The sequence below is a fragment of the Passer domesticus genome, chromosome 5 (genome assembly GCF_036417665.1).
Source record: "Passer domesticus isolate bPasDom1 chromosome 5, bPasDom1.hap1, whole genome shotgun sequence".
Lineage (NCBI taxonomy): Eukaryota > Metazoa > Chordata > Aves > Passeriformes > Passeridae > Passer > Passer domesticus.
In genome coordinates this window covers 41,181,253-41,199,472 of record NC_087478.1, presented here as the reverse complement: position 1 = coordinate 41,199,472, position 18,220 = coordinate 41,181,253, and the positions used below count along the sequence as shown (strand labels likewise).

The 18,220-nt window shown below is 37.1% G+C and overlaps 1 protein-coding gene across 9 annotated transcripts in view; it reads left to right on the top strand.

Moving 5' to 3' along the window:
* Positions 1–18,220, top strand: part of ATP2B1 (ATPase plasma membrane Ca2+ transporting 1) — a 60,190-nt gene that overhangs the window by 38,155 nt on the left and 3,815 nt on the right. For 7 of the 9 annotated variants that reach the window (XM_064419685.1, XM_064419683.1, XM_064419688.1 and 4 more), the window contains exons 10-20: positions 671–913; positions 3,268–3,509; positions 6,166–6,403; positions 7,279–7,458; positions 7,547–7,634; positions 7,976–8,082; positions 9,612–9,803; positions 10,002–10,215; positions 10,347–10,558; positions 12,417–12,524; positions 14,346–14,528. In XM_064419685.1, the coding sequence (XP_064275755.1) occupies positions 671–913; positions 3,268–3,509; positions 6,166–6,403; positions 7,279–7,458; positions 7,547–7,634; positions 7,976–8,082; positions 9,612–9,803; positions 10,002–10,215; positions 10,347–10,558; positions 12,417–12,524; positions 14,346–14,528 (2,007 nt within the window). Of the gene's footprint in view, positions 1–670; positions 914–3,267; positions 3,510–6,165; positions 6,404–7,278; positions 7,459–7,546; positions 7,635–7,975; positions 8,083–9,611; positions 9,804–10,001; positions 10,216–10,346; positions 10,559–12,416; positions 12,525–14,345; positions 14,529–14,831; positions 14,986–18,220 lie in introns of all 9 variants that reach the window. The other 2 variants (XM_064419690.1, XM_064419691.1) reach the window with 2 other exon arrangements.

Sequence of the window (18,220 nt, the reverse complement as noted above, 5' to 3'; positions counted from 1 at the left end):
GTGCTTAGGCTGTGTTCTCAATTCATAGCTTACAGCACTTACTAGTAGTGACCTTATTATATAATTTGAAATTCGTCTTCTGCTTAGAGATGAAAACGCTAAAAACCTGTTAAGAAAAGAATTTTAAACTATATTTAATCTATGTAATTCATGTAACCCTCACTATTTTAGTTGAAACATTAGGTTCCCACTTTGATTATAAGTCTGAGTCTAGGTTCCTTGAGATCTGTATTATCTGATTTCTGACAGATCAAATAAGCTGCATTAGACTTGTAAGCAGAAACACTTTTTAATATTACATTACATTTACCACATTGTATATGGTAAAGCTCTAAACCTTACCTCTTCTCATTTTTTAAATATGTTTTAAATATTGTTATAAACTCTTTTCTCCTAACAGTCTGAATAGTATCAATAGTCAGTGTGACATGCAGGTACAGGAGATTGACATGTATTATATATCTTGTTCAAAATGAAGTTTACTGTGACATAATAGACTTAGAGAAATCTATACAGAAAGTGGCAGCTGCAAGTTCTTCCTCTGAAATATGCCAGATGAATGAATGACTGTGTTTTCTGAAAGTGCTGTGTAAGACTCGATCCCATAAATGAGAATTTCTGAAGTGAAGTAATGGTCATGGATTGCTGTTAACTGCTTTTATTTCCTTAGAAAATGATGAAAGATAATAACTTGGTGAGACATCTGGATGCATGTGAAACTATGGGCAATGCCACGGCTATTTGCTCAGATAAAACGGGAACATTGACTATGAACAGAATGACCGTGGTCCAAGCCTACATCAATGAAAAACATTATAAAAAAATTCCAGAACCAGAAGCTATTCCAGAGAAAACTATGGCTTATCTTGTGACAGGAATTTCTGTTAATTGTGCTTATACTTCCAAAATACTGGTAAGTAGATTTCTTCATTCCAATCAAGATAGCTGAGTAACTTCCTTAAAAGATGCAAATTGTCTGATGGCCACAGGCAGTTTCAGTGTAAATGGTATTTCATACCTGCTATAAATTGCTCAACCATTCACTTGAAACTCAATTGGAAAAAAATAGCTTATTTCAGTTAGAACCGATAATTCAAAGACAAAATCTCAAGATAATTTCCTTTCAAGTTCAAAGCTGTTTTTTTGTATAAGTGGGGCTGTTTACGACACTTGAAGGGTGTCTTGCCTGGATTTGAGCACTACTTAAAAATAAGCATTAAACAGTTTAAATTTAAGAGTAGTACATTAAATAATATATAATGGAAAAATTTAACTACAGGTAAGGATTTTAATGGATTTTTATTCCAGATACTGCTGTATAAGTTTGTAAGCTTTAGAATTGTAACATATTTGCCAAAATCTTGTTTGAAACTTGCAAAATGTTTTGAAATGAAAGACTAATGAACTGTTACACATTTTACATAGTGGATTATTTAACATTTTGCGTTTAGTATTTTCTAAAACTCTAAAAATACCTTCCTTGCTGTAGTTATTCCAACGTGTTGTATAACTTCTATTCTTCAGGCAGTAAAAATAATAAGTAGGATTTAGTAAATTAATTAGCATTTCAAGATTTTGAAGAAGCCCCCACTATGGATACTTTGTACACAAATAGCAGTGAAAACTCATTCAGAAGCTACTTATCAGCCAATAAAAATGGTATGTCTGCAAGAATTTCCACAACAGCAGTACATAAAGTTTGACAGCTGATTTCTCTGAAACAAGATGGGAATTCTAGAATGACTTACAGCACGTGAGGAATTTCACAGTCTGTTTTCTAAAGCTCTTTCTATACCAAGAACAAGGTAGCTGTATGTAAGCTGACCAAGTCCTTTATTGCTACCATTTTAACTGAATTATGTGCACTGCAGTAGAGTTACGCTGCTTTACAGAATCAGAGAGGGCTGAAAGGGACCTCTTGAGAGAACCTCCAATCAATCTACTCCTCCTGGTCAAAGGAGAGTCAGCCAGAGCTCGTAGCTCAGGGCACTCACTCAGGATCTCTTTACGGATCTCAGAGGATGGGGACTTTGCAACCTTTTGGACAGCCTGATCAAGTATTTTATGACCCATAGAGTAAAAGGTGTTTCCTTATCTTAAAATGGAGTTTCAAAATCTTCAGTTTGTATCCATTGCCTGTTGTCCTTTCACTGGGCACCACTAGGAAGGTCTGGCTAGACAGACCTTGCCATTGTTCCAACAACGTGCCTTACTCAGGCATTCAGTACACACCAAAATGTTTCTCTCCCAGAGTGTTGTCTTCTCCTGACTGAATAGTCCCAGCGCTTCCAGCTCATCCTCATATGTCAGGTGCTTGAGTCTCTGTATTATTTTTGTGTGCCATGGATGCACTTACTCACTGATATCTCTCATACTGGGCACCCAGGACTGGATGTCTTAAACTGCACATTAAAGTGAATGATTTCAAAGTGTGAGTATTCAGTACAGCCAAATTCAAAATCTTGCAGCTGTGAACAATGAAAATGGACCACTGATTTATGTTTAATGGAGTTCAGCTCTAATCACCTGAGACATGTCAGATGAAGAAAGTGCTTTTCCATATTTTGCTGCAAAAAATACTGTAGTGTTATGAGTATACAAACTCAAATATTTTGAAAGAAATACTTCTTTGTTTATAGGACTAGTATGTGCATATCCCACATTGTTGAGATAAGAAACTTTTTTCTGGTATTAAAGGATTGGAAACTTGTTTCTGAACTCTTTCAAGTTAAATAGGCCATGGCCTGGAAAACAGAACTTGTAGTGAGACTTAAGAAGCTTAAAGACTTAGTTTGTTCAGAAGAAGGCTAACAGGTGATGTGGTCATAGTCTAAGTCATTGAAGAATTATTACAGGAGAGGATACTTTAATTTAGCAGAAATAATGCCATTTAGCTTGCTGAAGTCAGTACATGTGAACTTATCTGTACTTTTAAAATCCGAAACATTTGTTCATGGTCTACACTCAATTGATCAGATAAATATTTAAAGTAATGGAAAATGTCTTTTAGAAAGGTCATGTTGGGATTGATACAAACTTAATGGGTGATTTCTGAAGGATTGAAAGATCCTAAATAGGTACAGAAGTTACTTTTAAAAAGCAGCAATATGACTTTGGATTATGACTCATAGGAATTTATGAAGTAATTATTGAAAAAGAAAACCTCCCCATCCCAGAACTAAGCTTGTCCTTCCTTGTGTTCTAAGTGCTGTGCTTCAGTGGTTTATAAGTTAACCTAATCGGTGATGGCTCTTGTTCTTCTTGCAGCCTCCTGAAAAGGAAGGTGGCCTACCGCGTCATGTTGGAAATAAAACTGAATGTGCCTTGCTGGGATTGCTCTTGGATTTAAAACGTGATTATCAGGATGTAAGAAATGAGATACCAGAAGAGGATTTGTACAAAGTGTACACCTTCAACTCTGTTAGAAAATCGATGAGTACTGTGTTGAAAAACTCTGATGGCAGTTTCCGGATATTCAGTAAAGGTGCCTCTGAGATAGTTCTTAAAAAGTAAGAACAACTACTACTGTGATTCAGCACTTAACTTTTGCTAAATGTTGTGATAGGTGGAGAGACTGACATGCTAAACAATATTGTGACATAGTCTGTGGAATGCTTGTCTCTCTAATCACAGGTAGTTCTATACCCTTGTGACTGCAGCTTCACAGCTTGTCTCTTTCAGTTGTTGGACTTTCTACAGTAAGATGGGCCATTAGCACTTTAGTAACTTTACTTCAAACACCCCAGCCCTATCCCTCAAAACAAAAGAAAAAAGAAAGAGATGGTCTCATGCTTTAGTTAAATTCTTTTAGGTATGGTTGATCAAAATGCTCACCTATCTTACAGAAAAGTCCCATCAGTTGATATGCCTAAATTCCAGGAAGGGCTTGTACCTTTGAAAAGTGATTACTTTTAGCATGTTACTGCTTAGACTGTGTAACTTTCTGTTGAAGTCGTTCATTTTTACAGGAGGTTGAATTTGAAAGTTCGATCAGCTTGAGGGGTTTTAATGTGACAAAGCAATTGCTTTCTTATCCATCTGCCCACCTAGAAAGGATTTATTAGGATGAGATTAGACTTAGTGAGCGATTAGGTACCACTGGGACAAACCTTTTATAGGTGTGAAGTCAGCTGTGGTAACTTCTAACTAGGTGAGGAGAGACTCAAACATGTATGCATCTTGTTCTCTAGGAGCAGCAGTTGGTAGGCAGACCTGTTTTGGTGCTGATGTCAAACTGTTTCTAGTTTGAGTAGCACACAGATTATATTCATCAGTTAAATGTACTTTTTTGTTTGTTAATAGCTCCCCAAATTGTTACCTAGGAAGGTACTAATGTATTAAAGAAAAAATATGAGTTCTTCCTTCTCCTCAGCTTTTGTGCTGAGAACAAAATGTCAGTCTTTAAAGGACTCTTGTTCTTAATATGAAACTAAAATCTTTTTTTGCGTAGCTACATTTTAAGCCAAACTTATCAATGAATAGATGTGCCTTTTATTCACATTATTTCCATCTTCTGAGATATTTTGTAACTCATAATACTGGAAAGCTGAACTGTAGAAGTTGCTAGAACTCAGTCATCCCAGACTCATGTAGTCCACTTGACTTAGTAATTGAAATAACAAAATAGATGATAAGGACATTTGACAAAGAAGAAGAAAACCTAGACTGACTTGGATATTACAGGAAGTGTCCAAATAGGAAGCTACTTCAGAGTATGCACTGAATAGGACAAAGATTTAGCCATGATAATCTGCTTCCTATGCAGTACCTGTAATCTGGTTTGTCAGTTGTGCTGCTACTTCCCTATTATACCATATATAACTACACTTACACTAAAACTTAAACATGAAGATTTATTACATGAAGACACAAATGAGTCACTAGCAATGCAGAAACATTTGCAGGTAGAGCATTTTCTTTTTTCTTTCTGTATCACTGGGTCATCTTTGAAGTGAGTTCCAGTGTGGTTTTGAATAGAATTTATTTATGTGTATTTAGTCATTTTGGAATGTTTAAATTTGTCACCAGCCTTACGACTGCAGCTAACATTAGGTATCCTTAATGATTGCTGACATTTTAACAGATAAGTAAAAAATTCACATAAACTTCAAATTTCAGTTATTATATGAATGTCCCTCTAAGGGACTGCTTCATTTTAATTTTTCGTATGAGGTGAAAACTTTTAGGGAATTCCCTAAATCCTTGGACTATACACTTAACTGTAACACTTGTCATCTTTGCAGGTCTGCAAGGTCTGAATTTGATATTTAATGGAAGTATTGAATTATATTTTTTTCTGGTGCTGTAGTAGTACTAATTTGTAAAACTAATGGATAATAATGTTACTTTATGGGAAAACTTTGTAAAGAGCACATGAGCAAGATTTAATTTGTTGTTCAAAATCATTGGTAGTGTTGTATTCATGGCATCAATATTACTAAAGTATATATGCTCTCTCACTGTGAAAGCAGGGACATCTTTGGCATGAAGAAACAATTAGGAGAGCACGTATTGAAATGTTAGTGTGCAGAGTGATGAATCTAGTCTCCTATACAAACATTTTAATCAGTTTCCATATTTGGTTTTCATTTTAGATTTCACATTGCCTCACATACCAGATGCTCTCGGAATTCTCTGCATTTAAATTGGGAGGGAAGGGGAAGGGCTGTGAACTTTTTTGTTCTTAAGGGTAGCAGTACCTAAGTTTGCTTATAGTGCTTTAGGTTTAGTGCTTGCAGCTGTTCAAGCAGCTCATGTGTGTTCTGAAAGTGTGCTTGCTTCTGAAACGGTATTGCTGCTAACAAGGTGAGCTGAGCTTGAAACTGGATTGTCTGACTCAACCAGTGCAGACACCAGTCTGTTTACATACAATGGAGAAACGGATACCTCTGGGAGGTAACTGATATTTGTATGTGAAATTGGTTGGGCATTACTTTCATCTCAGGATGACTGGCTCAGTTTAACTTACTACAGAAAGTATGTTTTGCAACTGAAGAAAGTGCATTTGGAGAAGATTACCTTAGAGATACCCCTACTGGATAATTGTGCCTGTGTGTTTGGGTCTAGCAAAAACACAGCTTATAGAAACTTATTGGAGTTGACTGATAAGCTAAAGAGTCAAACTTCTGGTTAAAATTTGGTAACTCTTTAAACCTTTCTTTCCAGGTGCTTCAAAATACTGAGTGCTAATGGAGAACCAAAGGTATTTAGACCTAGGGACCGTGATGATATCGTGAAAACTGTAATTGAGCCAATGGCTTCTGAAGGTCTCAGAACCATCTGCCTGGCATTCAGAGACTTCCCAGCAGGGGAGCCTGAGCCAGAGTGGGACAATGAAAATGATATCGTTACTGGACTGACATGCATCGCTGTTGTTGGGATTGAAGATCCTGTGAGACCTGAGGTAGGGTCACCAGCTAAGCTGCAGTGATTCTGTAACGTGGGATTCGTGCTTTTCATCATGCAGAGTACAAGGAACTGAACTGCTATTGTATGCCTTAAGCATAGTTAATAAATGAAAATCTAATTTCTTGAAGGGAAAGTTAATGGAGCTATAAAAGCAGATTAAAACTACTTAATGTCACTTATGCTGTGTTGCTGAAGCTCTGTACAAACTAATAACTTAAGGTACTTACTGTGCGGGATCTCAGTAAATGAAACAATTTGTTATTATTTTACCACTTGGGGTAGCAGGACTTTTGATTTGGATAAGATTAGCCATTGAGCTTGTTACCAGCTTCTCATGGGAAATGATGGAGAGAGCTGAGCTTGTCACCTGAGAACTGAGGGCAAGAAGTATGGCTTGTGGTTAAGGTGTAAGGTTTTTCAGTAGTGAAAGCTTTTATGCCACATGCATGTGTGAGATTGGGGCTGCTCTATTGTCACTTCACAATAAAAGTTATTGTTGAAGTAATGGGGTATGAGCTGTAGTTTATTTCACATAATTATAAATAAAATGCGAGTACTCAGTACAATTAATATGTTATGAGGATTTTTGTGGTATTTTGAATACTGCAGTACTTGAAAAATTGCAGGAGAGAGGGGAACAGACATAGCAGTGGCACAAGCCTCTTGCCAGAATTGTAATTTGTGTGGTTTTTAGGAGAAGAACTGTGGTATGCTACTTAATTTTTTTTAATGTTCCATAACTACAGTCTTCATTTTAAAATAACAATTATCCTGTACTAGGAGCCATAAACATTCCTTTCACTCACGTGTCTAGATTTATTTAACTAATGTACAGTCTCTGAGCCCGTGGGGTTTTTTTCTTGCTTACAGGTACCTGATGCAATAAAAAAGTGTCAACGTGCAGGCATAACTGTACGTATGGTCACTGGTGATAACATTAACACTGCTCGTGCTATTGCATTGAAATGTGGAATTCTGAATCCCGGTGAAGACTTCCTGTGTTTAGAGGGCAAAGACTTTAACAGGAGAATACGCAATGAAAAAGGAGAGGTAAGCATGCTGACTCTCTCATCAAGTAGATCAACATGTAGTCTAAGTCTCTTACATGTGTAAAATATGACCAATGCTCTTCCTGCAGATTGAGCAAGAGCGAATAGATAAAATTTGGCCAAAGCTTCGTGTTCTTGCAAGATCTTCTCCCACTGACAAACACACTCTAGTAAAAGGTAGGTAAAAATACTCTGAGCTTCTAAGTAAAGCTAGATTTTTTTTTTTCCCTTGTGCTTCTAGGGAAAAAAAATAGGACTTGAACAATGGGAAATGTCTGTGAAGTTGTTTCCAACTGATTTTTTTCTTTTCTGCTTGAGAGATTGAGTGAATGAAAGGGTTTTTTTTGGTGACTGTTCTTTTTGTTAGTTTGGGGTTTTGTTTGTTTTTTGTTTGTTTTTTTTTTGTTTGTTTTTAACTGATAGAGAAACCCAGTTTTTGTCTTTTTCAGGCTAAGTCTTTTCTGTGTTGTTAATTTAGAACTGTAACACTTATACACTTGTATGTCATTTCATTTTAGGTATAATTGACAGCACTGTCTTTGACCAGAGGCAAGTTGTAGCAGTAACTGGTGATGGTACCAATGATGGTCCAGCTTTGAAGAAGGCAGATGTTGGATTTGCTATGGTAGGATTTTTTTTTTTAACATCCTCAGTATTTTATCAATGACTTATCAAATCACTTCAGATTAAAGATCCTTGTTTCATCAACAGGGAGACCATAATGAAAGAGACTGCCAGTGAATGTTCAGAATGGCTTAGGAGGCCATACCTTGTACATCTGAAGTACAGTTGAAGCCAACAGCGTTTTATGATAGTGTAGGATCTGCACTTGTTGGGATTATTTGTTAGATTACATGGCTTTCTCAGCTACCCTTTCACGTGGCTGCCAAACAGTCTTGGCTTTTAAGTGCTTATACTGCATAGACTCATGCTTTGAGTACGCGGGCTTCAGCTTTCTTTCAAGACACAGAGTAAGACAGATTCCTCAAGCTTCCTTTTGCCACAGGATTCCTCCTCAGTCTTAAACGTAAGAGATACACTTTGGTCATGACAGCTCACTGTAGTCTTAAAGCAATTAAAAGGAACGAATGAAGATCACACTCTCCTATCCATATGCAGAAAAGGAAACACTGACTCAGATTCTACTCCTGAGAGAAAAGATGGGAAAGAGATTTCATATCATTTTCAAGGAGCTTTTTTCAAAAACATAACTTAAAATTAGACAGCTACATATGAAATGTTCTCTAGACTGTAACAGTCTTGTTGTAACAAGTGTCTTTGTATAGCTGCTGTAGTTGCCACTGTCAGGGGCAGATTTGTTTGTCTGTTTTGAATGTTTCCTGCAGTTGCTGTCTGTGTTCATCTATGTAAGGAAATATCTTCTCTAACTGTTTACCTAAATAGCACTTAAAATATACCATATGATATCTAAAGGTACCTTTTAAGGTGTACACATAGCTGTGCAGGTGACTCATTTCCTTGACAAAATAATATATCAAGAATAGGGATCATTAAATGTGCTATTGAGTTAGTGGATTTGGAATGCCAAAAGAAAAATTAAAATTTTTTTAAGCAGTTGTCTTCAGGCATCATTACACAGAACACAGCTGTTTGGGTACTGTAGGAGACTAGAGGTGCTTAAATTTTAAGAATGTCACGTTGCTTTGCAATGCATATGCAATGACATTGCATAGTCTACTGTTCAATGCTAATGCCTTTCTGCAAAAGGTTTTTGGTAGTGTTTATCATCCTACTGTGTTGCAAGCACATTGCCTGCTGCTGGAATCCATACAACAAAATAATTAGGGCAGAGCTTGAACTGTAGCACTGCACCATCTGGTGGCCTTCAGCTTGAACAGGGTTCAGTAACATTTCTTTGTGGGAGAACTTAATGTGTCTTTACTGTCAACTCTCAAATTTATATTAAGGTCCAAATTTATATTAAGGTCTTTATTTTAAAGAGATCATTACTTTGTTTTCATTTTCCCAAGACTTTCAAGTAGAACTTGTTTCAATAGGCTTTATATGCTCACATTAAAGGAGTCCTTCAGATGTTGTGCATCCAAATGAATGCTGACCAAGGACATAATTGCTTTTGTCATAAAAAGTCAGTGCATCCTGTTATATTTCATAATGTCTTTCTTTTTCTCTCAGGGTATTGCTGGAACAGACGTAGCTAAAGAAGCTTCTGATATTATCCTTACAGACGACAACTTCACCAGTATTGTTAAAGCAGTTATGTGGGGACGAAATGTCTATGACAGCATCTCCAAATTTCTTCAGTTCCAGCTTACTGTCAACGTAGTAGCAGTAATTGTTGCTTTTACAGGAGCATGCATAACACAAGTACGTACCAGTGGGGAATTGTTTCAGCTAATAAAGGTTGAAAGAGTCACAATTGATTAATTCTCGAGTTCAAACTTTCACTTAAACAGTAGTCCAAAGATCATAATGCTCTTCAGAACATGTCGGTATTGTATGATAGATGCCTTTAACAGCTGTAATTTCTGCACTTTTATTGGAGTGTTTGTGTATCTATTGTAGGATTCTCCACTTAAAGCTGTGCAGATGCTGTGGGTAAATCTCATAATGGACACATTAGCTTCTCTTGCCCTGGCAACAGAACCACCCACTGAAGCTCTTCTGCTGCGGAAGCCTTATGGTAGAAACAAACCTTTGATTTCTCGTACAATGATGAAGAACATTTTGGGTCATGCATTCTACCAGCTTGTAGTGGTCTTCACGCTCCTGTTTGCTGGTAAGAATACTGAGGCTTTACAAAGTTATTCTGAATGTTGTAGAGAGGTGTTTTTTAAATTTTTTATTTTTTGCTGTAGTGTGTGTGTAAAGACACTAATCAAGCTGTTCATAAATGTCTTTTATATACAGGTGAGAAAATTTTTGATATAGATAGTGGAAGAAATGCACCTCTGCATGCTCCTCCTTCAGAGCATTATACTATAGTATTTAATACATTTGTGATGATGCAGCTTTTTAATGAAATCAATGCTCGAAAGATTCATGGTGAAAGAAATGTTTTTGAAGGAATCTTTAACAACGCTATCTTCTGTTCTATTGTGCTGGGGACATTTGTTGTGCAGGTAAGCAGATTCTTGGAGGGTGGGGGGGAAAATGCATTTAGTGCACTGATGTACTTGCTGACCTAGCCAGTCAGCTAGTGCCAGAGATCTAATTTCTGCAATGTGGAAAACCTCCAGGGTCAAGCACACAATAAGTAAGTTGTAAGTGCAGCTTGATGGAGTTTTCAAACCTCTTTGAAGTTGGCAATGCTGGAATGTTGTATTTGTATGAAAGTATTTGTAGTTACCTTTTGAATTTTCAACTTCTTCAATTTTATCTTAGTATTCTAATTTCTTTGCAAAATATGAAGTTATATGTGTCATCTGTTCATTCACCCCTTGCCCCTAAATCTTTCTTATAATAGGTACCTGTATATCTGAATGAGAGTCCATTTAAACAATTATAGAAAAAGAATGACTTTTTATTTTCTTAATGAGATTAGGACATGAATAAGCTTTAGAAATTTAAGTACCAGTTTCTACCTTGCTGGTGCAGGAACCATTGATACCTACCTACTGGTATATATTATAGAGGTGCTGTTTTAAGTGAAAAAACCTGATGTCTAGGGTCCTTCTGTTCCAGCACATAGGGGAACTCATAAAAGCTAGTTAGTTAACTCAGTGCATGTTAACAAAGGAAATTATCTTCGGTTGATCGGGTTCATATGCTGGTGTTGAGAAACACTAATTTAAAACTGAATCTACAGAAAATAGCTTACAAGAACTATTTTCACCCTCTAAATAGCCTTCACTTTAATTAGTCAGAAGAAATAACAAACAAATCAGTGTACTATTTAATTTCGGAACCCATTTTCATTTTGGATTAAGTTATTTGGGATATATAACCTACATGTTAAACTTCTCCTTAGGCTTGATAATTCATTAAGTTGATGGAAGTTATACCAGTTCAAGCATTGGAAATGTATACACTGCTACTTCACATTAAGTCAGGGAACTTACTCTCTTAGGTTTAGATTTTTATAGATGACACTCCTTCAGAAACTGCTCTTATTTTTGGGGTTATGAATGCAGCAGATTGACTGTTGTTGTGCAACCAAGCCAAACATTTAGAAATTACTCCTGACTGCCACTGTGTTTGTTCCCTTTATAAATTTGGCAGACTGAATGCCTTCCCAATTCCTGATTTATTATATCAGTGTTTTATTCAGAGTTAATAGCAGAAGATACTCCTTGGTTTTTCAGCTGTCAGGTGTCCTACTTAATGGTCAATACTGTCTCCTTTTCATTCCTGCCCTGCTGTTTTGAATTGTTGATTCTCCAGGGCAGACTTTCATGAATATAATTCCTATGCAGAGGGATACCTTGCTCATTAGGGCCCATACAGCTTGTTGTAATAGTTAAGGCAGTAAGAGCTCATTTATATTAGCTTTTGAGATTTACTACATGTGGTGATTTTTAGTCTGATATTTAACACTGATGGGATACATAGTAATATCCTGTAGAATTACTTCTGAGATATTTAATGTCTTATGGATCTATGAATTCTATTAATACATGTTTATGAATCTTGGACATAGTTCCAAGATGGGTGTTCATAGCAAAAGTAATCACTGTATATTTGTAGCATCAAATACGTGCTGTGATTGTGAAATGAAGGGAAAAAAACTTCAAGCAAAATTGAGGAGTCAGCTAGTTTTCACGAGTGTGACATTTGAAGAATGAATGGGTAGTTCTTGAAATGCTGAAAAGTGGAAGAATATGGCATAGGTTTGGAAACTTGCTCAAACTGCTGAGACAGTGAAAGGAAGATGGGAAATCCCATGTTCTCTTGCAGAGCAGTCTGTTGTGATCTTGAAGCATTAGGGAATTTTCTAGTAACAGGTCACTGATACATGTTTAATTGTGCTTTTCTCCACAGATAATTATTGTGCAGTTTGGTGGAAAGCCTTTCAGTTGTTCAGAACTCTCAGTTGAACAGTGGCTGTGGTCCATTTTCCTGGGCATGGGCACACTACTTTGGGGCCAGGTAAATTAGGATTTTTCAAAATGCCAAATATCTACTTCCAACAGTGTATTTTAAATGGAAAAACCCAACACACTGTCTTTAGCATTCAGATCTTTCAAGTGGACTATATGAATGTATGAAGACTAACAGTAAATATTAATCACAATGGACTTCTTCAATAGATATAGAAAGTCTTACGTTTGAATATTCCTTCCTCAGAGTGGGTCAATTACTAACATTTCATAACTAGATCCTGTGGCTGGTTTGTTTAGCAATTTTTAACTAAAAGCAGCTGTAGTTACCTTTTAAATTTGAAATTATATCTTCAGCCAGATGTGAGTACTAGAAAATGTGGTAAGAATACAAGATGCAATGAACATGATAATGTTAAAATACATTTAACTTGGTGCTTACAGGTTTTCTTGAAAAATCAGAATTGCTAAATTTGACAATATTTTCTTGATGTAAAAGCCTCCTAGGGTAGCAAGAAATGTAACAAAACCCAAACCAACTTTCTCTTTAATCTTTGTTTAGTCTTCCCACCTAGTAAGCCATTACACTTGGACTTTTATTTCCTTTCCCCTCCCCCCCAGAGTGTCATTACTATTGCATGCACAACAGTGCTTGTAAGCAGCAAGCTTATTTACGTGAAACTTTAGAGCTACAGAGTTTTCTATTATTTAATGACATAGTTGTCTAAACTTTTCATACCACATGAAGAGTTTTCCATTACAGTTTCTTTCCTTCCACTAAGTAAAAGACACTTCATGTTTCACCATAAAATTGGTAGGATGAGTTTTAGTTGTAAATACATGCATAGACATGTGTTCTAAAAGTGACTAAGCTTTTTAACAAGGTTCTCTGGAAAATTAATTATTTAAAAAAATCAAATAGAATCACTCTGAGGTGACTCCTAGAAGAGAATCGAGATGGCTTGAAATACCTTTGACCCAAAGTATCTTGCAAGGGCAAAGCTTCCCTACTGCCATTCATGCTGCTCTAGCATCTCATTAAAGTGAAAAAGCTTTAATTTTCTGAGAATAATAGAAACTGAAGTGTGAGCTGGGAGCATTCACAGTAGCAGTTTCAGTATAAAGGGCTGTTTATCTTGCTTCTGGAGCAGACTGTTTTTCCTCTGCAGCTGCAGAAATGATCTTCTAGGTTTGTGATGATCAAGGAAAGCAGTCTTGGAATTGATCTGAATTGATCTGAATGTGCTAGATATAATGTACCAAAAGATGACTTCCCTTAACCACATATCTTTTGTTTAAGATACATAAATTGCTATACACCAAGTGACAAAGTAACAGCCTGAGATACATAAAATTTCAGAAACATCACTTGCATTGGAAATTGATTGATATCTCCCAGGTCACAAAGGAATGAATGGCTCTTCTGTATTTCTGAATTAACTGTGGTTACTTTAGGTGATGGAGGTCCCACTTGAGGTGACGCGCCATGCTCATCAAACTGATGAAACTCTAAAAGCTCTAGATACAAGTACAATCTACAGGATTAATGGCTTTTGTAGCTTCAGTACTGCTCTTCCTGGCATTGTAAAGTAATGTTAATGTGGAATTCTTTGTCCTGGCAAGGCTGTTTTGTAGTCCAAGTTTAATTTCACACTTTGGTTGAGGTAGTAAGTATATTCACAGCTTTGCAGCTGTTCAGCTGGGGTGATCAGTTTCACACTGATGCACTCATCAGTGTCTACGTAATTTAGTTTTTTCAACTTTGCTAATTGTATGCCGGATATCTGTCAAGCCTGAAGAGTGGTATTACTCTTTTTTTTTGTTGTTAAATAAAGAATAATCCTGATTTATGTATTTCATCCATTGTTAGTTGATTTCAACAATTCCAACCAGCCGACTGAAATTCCTTAAAGAAGCTGGTCATGGAACACAAAAGGAAGAGATTCCTGAAGAAGAACTAGCAGAAGATGTAGAGGAGATTGATCATGCTGAGAGGGAATTGCGTCGTGGTCAGATCTTGTGGTTTAGGGGCTTAAACAGGATACAAACTCAGGTATGGTCTTGAAAAAGGTAGGATGCAATGGGTGTTATGAGGGAAATGTCTCCATTTTTGACTAAGGTGGCTGTTCTAACTGGTCTGACTGAGACTGTCAAAAGGGGGTATGGATGGATGTGTAATCCCTCAGGGTCCTCTGTTTTCTTCAGCTTTAAATGCAACTCTTGCCTTTTTATCTGCTCTGTTTTTAAAAAGTGCCTTTTTTTCTTTACTTTTTGTGTGTTATAGATGGGATGGTCCTTTCTCTTGTTCTCTCTCTCTCTTGCTGAGCAAGCTGTCACAATCTCTGATTCCTTGCAGATGGATGTAGTGAATGCTTTCCAGAGTGGAAGTACCATTCAGGGGGCTCTAAGGCGGCAACCCTCCATCGCCAGCCAGCACCATGATGTAACAAATATTTCTACCCCTACACATGTAGTGTTTTCCTCTACTACTGCTTCTACTACTGTGGGGTGTGAGTGTGTGTTCCTAAAGTGCATGAAATTAACATTTCCTAATTCACGTACCTAACGTTTCTCATTTTCTCCTTAGTACTTAAAATCACCGTTCAGGCTTTTATAGAGCTCTTCCACAAAGTGGAGTCCTCAAGACTTTTTTTTCTTAGAGGGCTGAGAACAGGTGGAACAGTTTCAACAAAAGACTTTATTGCGAAAGCTGTGAGCCTGCACATCCTGTGCCTTCATCCATTCGTGTACAGAGGGATTTTTAAGATAAAGAGGGAAAACTGTTGTAAATTTTCGAGTATATGCCTCTTAGGGTGACTTATATTGAATAAGTGAATTAACTGTATAATCATGGACCCAGGTCAACAAAAATAGATCTCCTGCACTGCAGCACAAGCAATACTTAAGTAAGCAAGCTGATTTGTAAGCAAACGGTATGTTGAAGATATCAATGTAGTTAGAACGTGGAGCACTAAATGCCTTTTCTTTATACCCTGTAAGGAACTTTATAAAACTCTGCTTTCATTGGACCTTATTTATTGAATAACAACTTTTTCAACATCAGGATTTAGGTGGCGAAACAAGGCTTCTAAAATGCATACAAGTCAGAAGAAATACAAATTAGCTGATACAAAAAGGGAAAAAAAAAAATTAAGCATTAAATGGCAAAACTTTCATTCAAATCTGAAGGGTTCTTTTTCCTCTCTAGGTTCTTCTGGGAGCAGTTCATAAGCCATCAGTGACAGCAAAGTTTGTCTCACCTCAATTCTACCATCTCTATCTTGTGCTCTAAGTGGCATTTCAGTTTCAGCCTTCCTCTCTGTAGAGGCAGGAGATTTATTTACTCTTGGATGTAGGCCTAAACTGTGGAGCCAGAAGATGCATAGTAGTAGTAGTTGAATGCTGATAGCCAATATCTTTGTTCAGAGTTTTCTATCTTAATACATGTTTAACTTTCTTCTCTAACTTCCTAGAGACAGGTTAAACAATTGGTTTTTTAAAATAACCCTGAGAGGGCTTCTTCTCCCCGTTCCCCTCCCTGCTTAAACTTTCAGATTACCAGATGGATGAAGACCCTTAATTTCAGGAGCTGTTTCAAGCGAAATGGTGAAATCTTCAGACTTTTTTTTTTAAAGTTATTTTTTTATTATTTTTGGGCTTGGCCAGAATTCATGTGTGAGCTTACACAAGTATTTACCTCTGTATTTGTTCTTCAGTGGTGAGACAGGTATTTCCCTACCTTGCAGTAGTACTGAGAGGCTCGGCTCACAAATTTGCATGCCTCAAGAACACAAAATGAAAAGTAGATTTGACACTTAAGGATGCACAGGATTGCATCTCCTAGTTAAAATGCTAATTAGTAACCTGTATCCCTAACTACACTCCAGAACATTAATTAGACATTCAGAATCCTCTAGAGAGCAATGTCATTCCATGCTGCTATTTGAGCAGAATCTACTGGGCACTGCAGCATCTCATTGCATCAAATGACCAATGCAGATACAGAGCTACCATAGCAGAGAACTAGTTTTTTTATTCTCACTTTTACAGCCTTCTGCTACATCCTCCAGAAGAGCAGCTTTTTGAGAACTAATACAGATTAATGGGAAGCAGATGTGTTATTGTCTCTTTTTTGGAGCTGCTTGTTGGAAAATAGTTCCTATAAAGTAAGGTTGCAACTCTTAAGCAGCCATCTGGATAGGAGGATTTGGAGTGCCAACTGCATTCCTTGCTATTCTGGTACTAATATGAGAAAGGCCTGATGACAGTATGAATTACACTTAACAAATTGTCCTGTTTGCACTTCACTTACATGATTTATTTATAGTTATCCCTCTAGTTTAATTATCTTGAGTGGTTGAAAATAGAGCCTTCAAAACACTAGATTTTCCCTTTTTAAAGTGCTGAAAGTTTGATTTCTGCCTTTCTGGCTGGACTCTTGAGCATCTTGGCCTTGCTGTAGTGTCTAGTCCACTTGTGTAGTATGCATCCTGCATGGGAACCAAGCCTTTATTGTGGGTATGCACTTATTCTATCATAATTACAGCTGTCCTCTTAAGCCAGAATTGTTTTTCATTGCTGCTGATGTTCCAAATTCTCATCTGTAAGCAATGAACAAACAGTCCCATGAGACATTCATATTTCATTTGCCACATAAATGGCATAGTGGGATGCGACATGCCATATAAAGTCATTGCAAACTTTCAGTCTGGTATTGTCACTGCTAATTTTCTTGGTAAGTGCCAATCCAGTTTAGGCAGCTGGCTGGACTTATTTAAACCTTGTATAATGTGTGCTTGACAGTGTGCTCAATTCTTTTCATGCAATGAACAGTAAAGTAGTAGCTGCTGTTGTAATCTTTTCTCTAGACATTGACTCTCTTTTCTGTCCTCCCCTTACTGGTAGTTATATCCTCCCCCTTGATCGTTGCCCCGTCCCTGTTTCCCCTTATTCCCTGTGCCTTCTTCCCTTGCCTCCGTGGTTAATTTGGCTCCGCGTGTACCTGTAGTATAAAAATGGGGACATGATCACTTTGCAGTAAAATTCTTCATGCAAGTGGTCTGAGGGTGCAGAGGTGGGGAAATGATGCTACTTCTAGAACACAATTGAGACATGAGACTTTATCATGTGCAGTGGTTTTATTTAACCAATTTGATTTAACACATTGCTTTTGGGGAACCCTTCTCTGTTTACAGTGAACTTCCCTGGTGTATCTTAGCTGTTTTGAAATCTCTGCTCTTGATCTGCTTGACCTCCCAGCTTAATTCCTTCACCTGGAAGTCACTTTATTTTTTCTGTTGAGGAACTCTGGAAGCACTAGTCATGATGTATTTCTCAGCTTGAAGCAATTCATCTTGGATGCGCTAAAAAAAGCTTTAAATTTGACTTGCTGTTTGTAACAGCAAGTTCTTGTTTACTACGGAGTTGCTCTGCTGCTTAGTATTTAACACTATTTCACACTGCTTTGCTGGAGACTTGCTCAGGGTAGGGATGTTGAGAATTGAATAAGGAGTCAACAGGAGGGGAAAACTGTCTCGGGAAGAGTGTTGGATAAATGAGTGAATGACTTCTGCCTCACCTTACTTGTTTTATCAGTTCAAGAATGGATCCTCAATTTCTCTGGTTGATCCAGGAAACACAAGGCATGGGAGAAGGGGGTGTGGGCAGCTAGTTTCATCCTTCAAATAATAGTTAGGAAAGCTTAAATTCAAGTCAGCCTGGACATGCACAATTTGCAAAATAAAG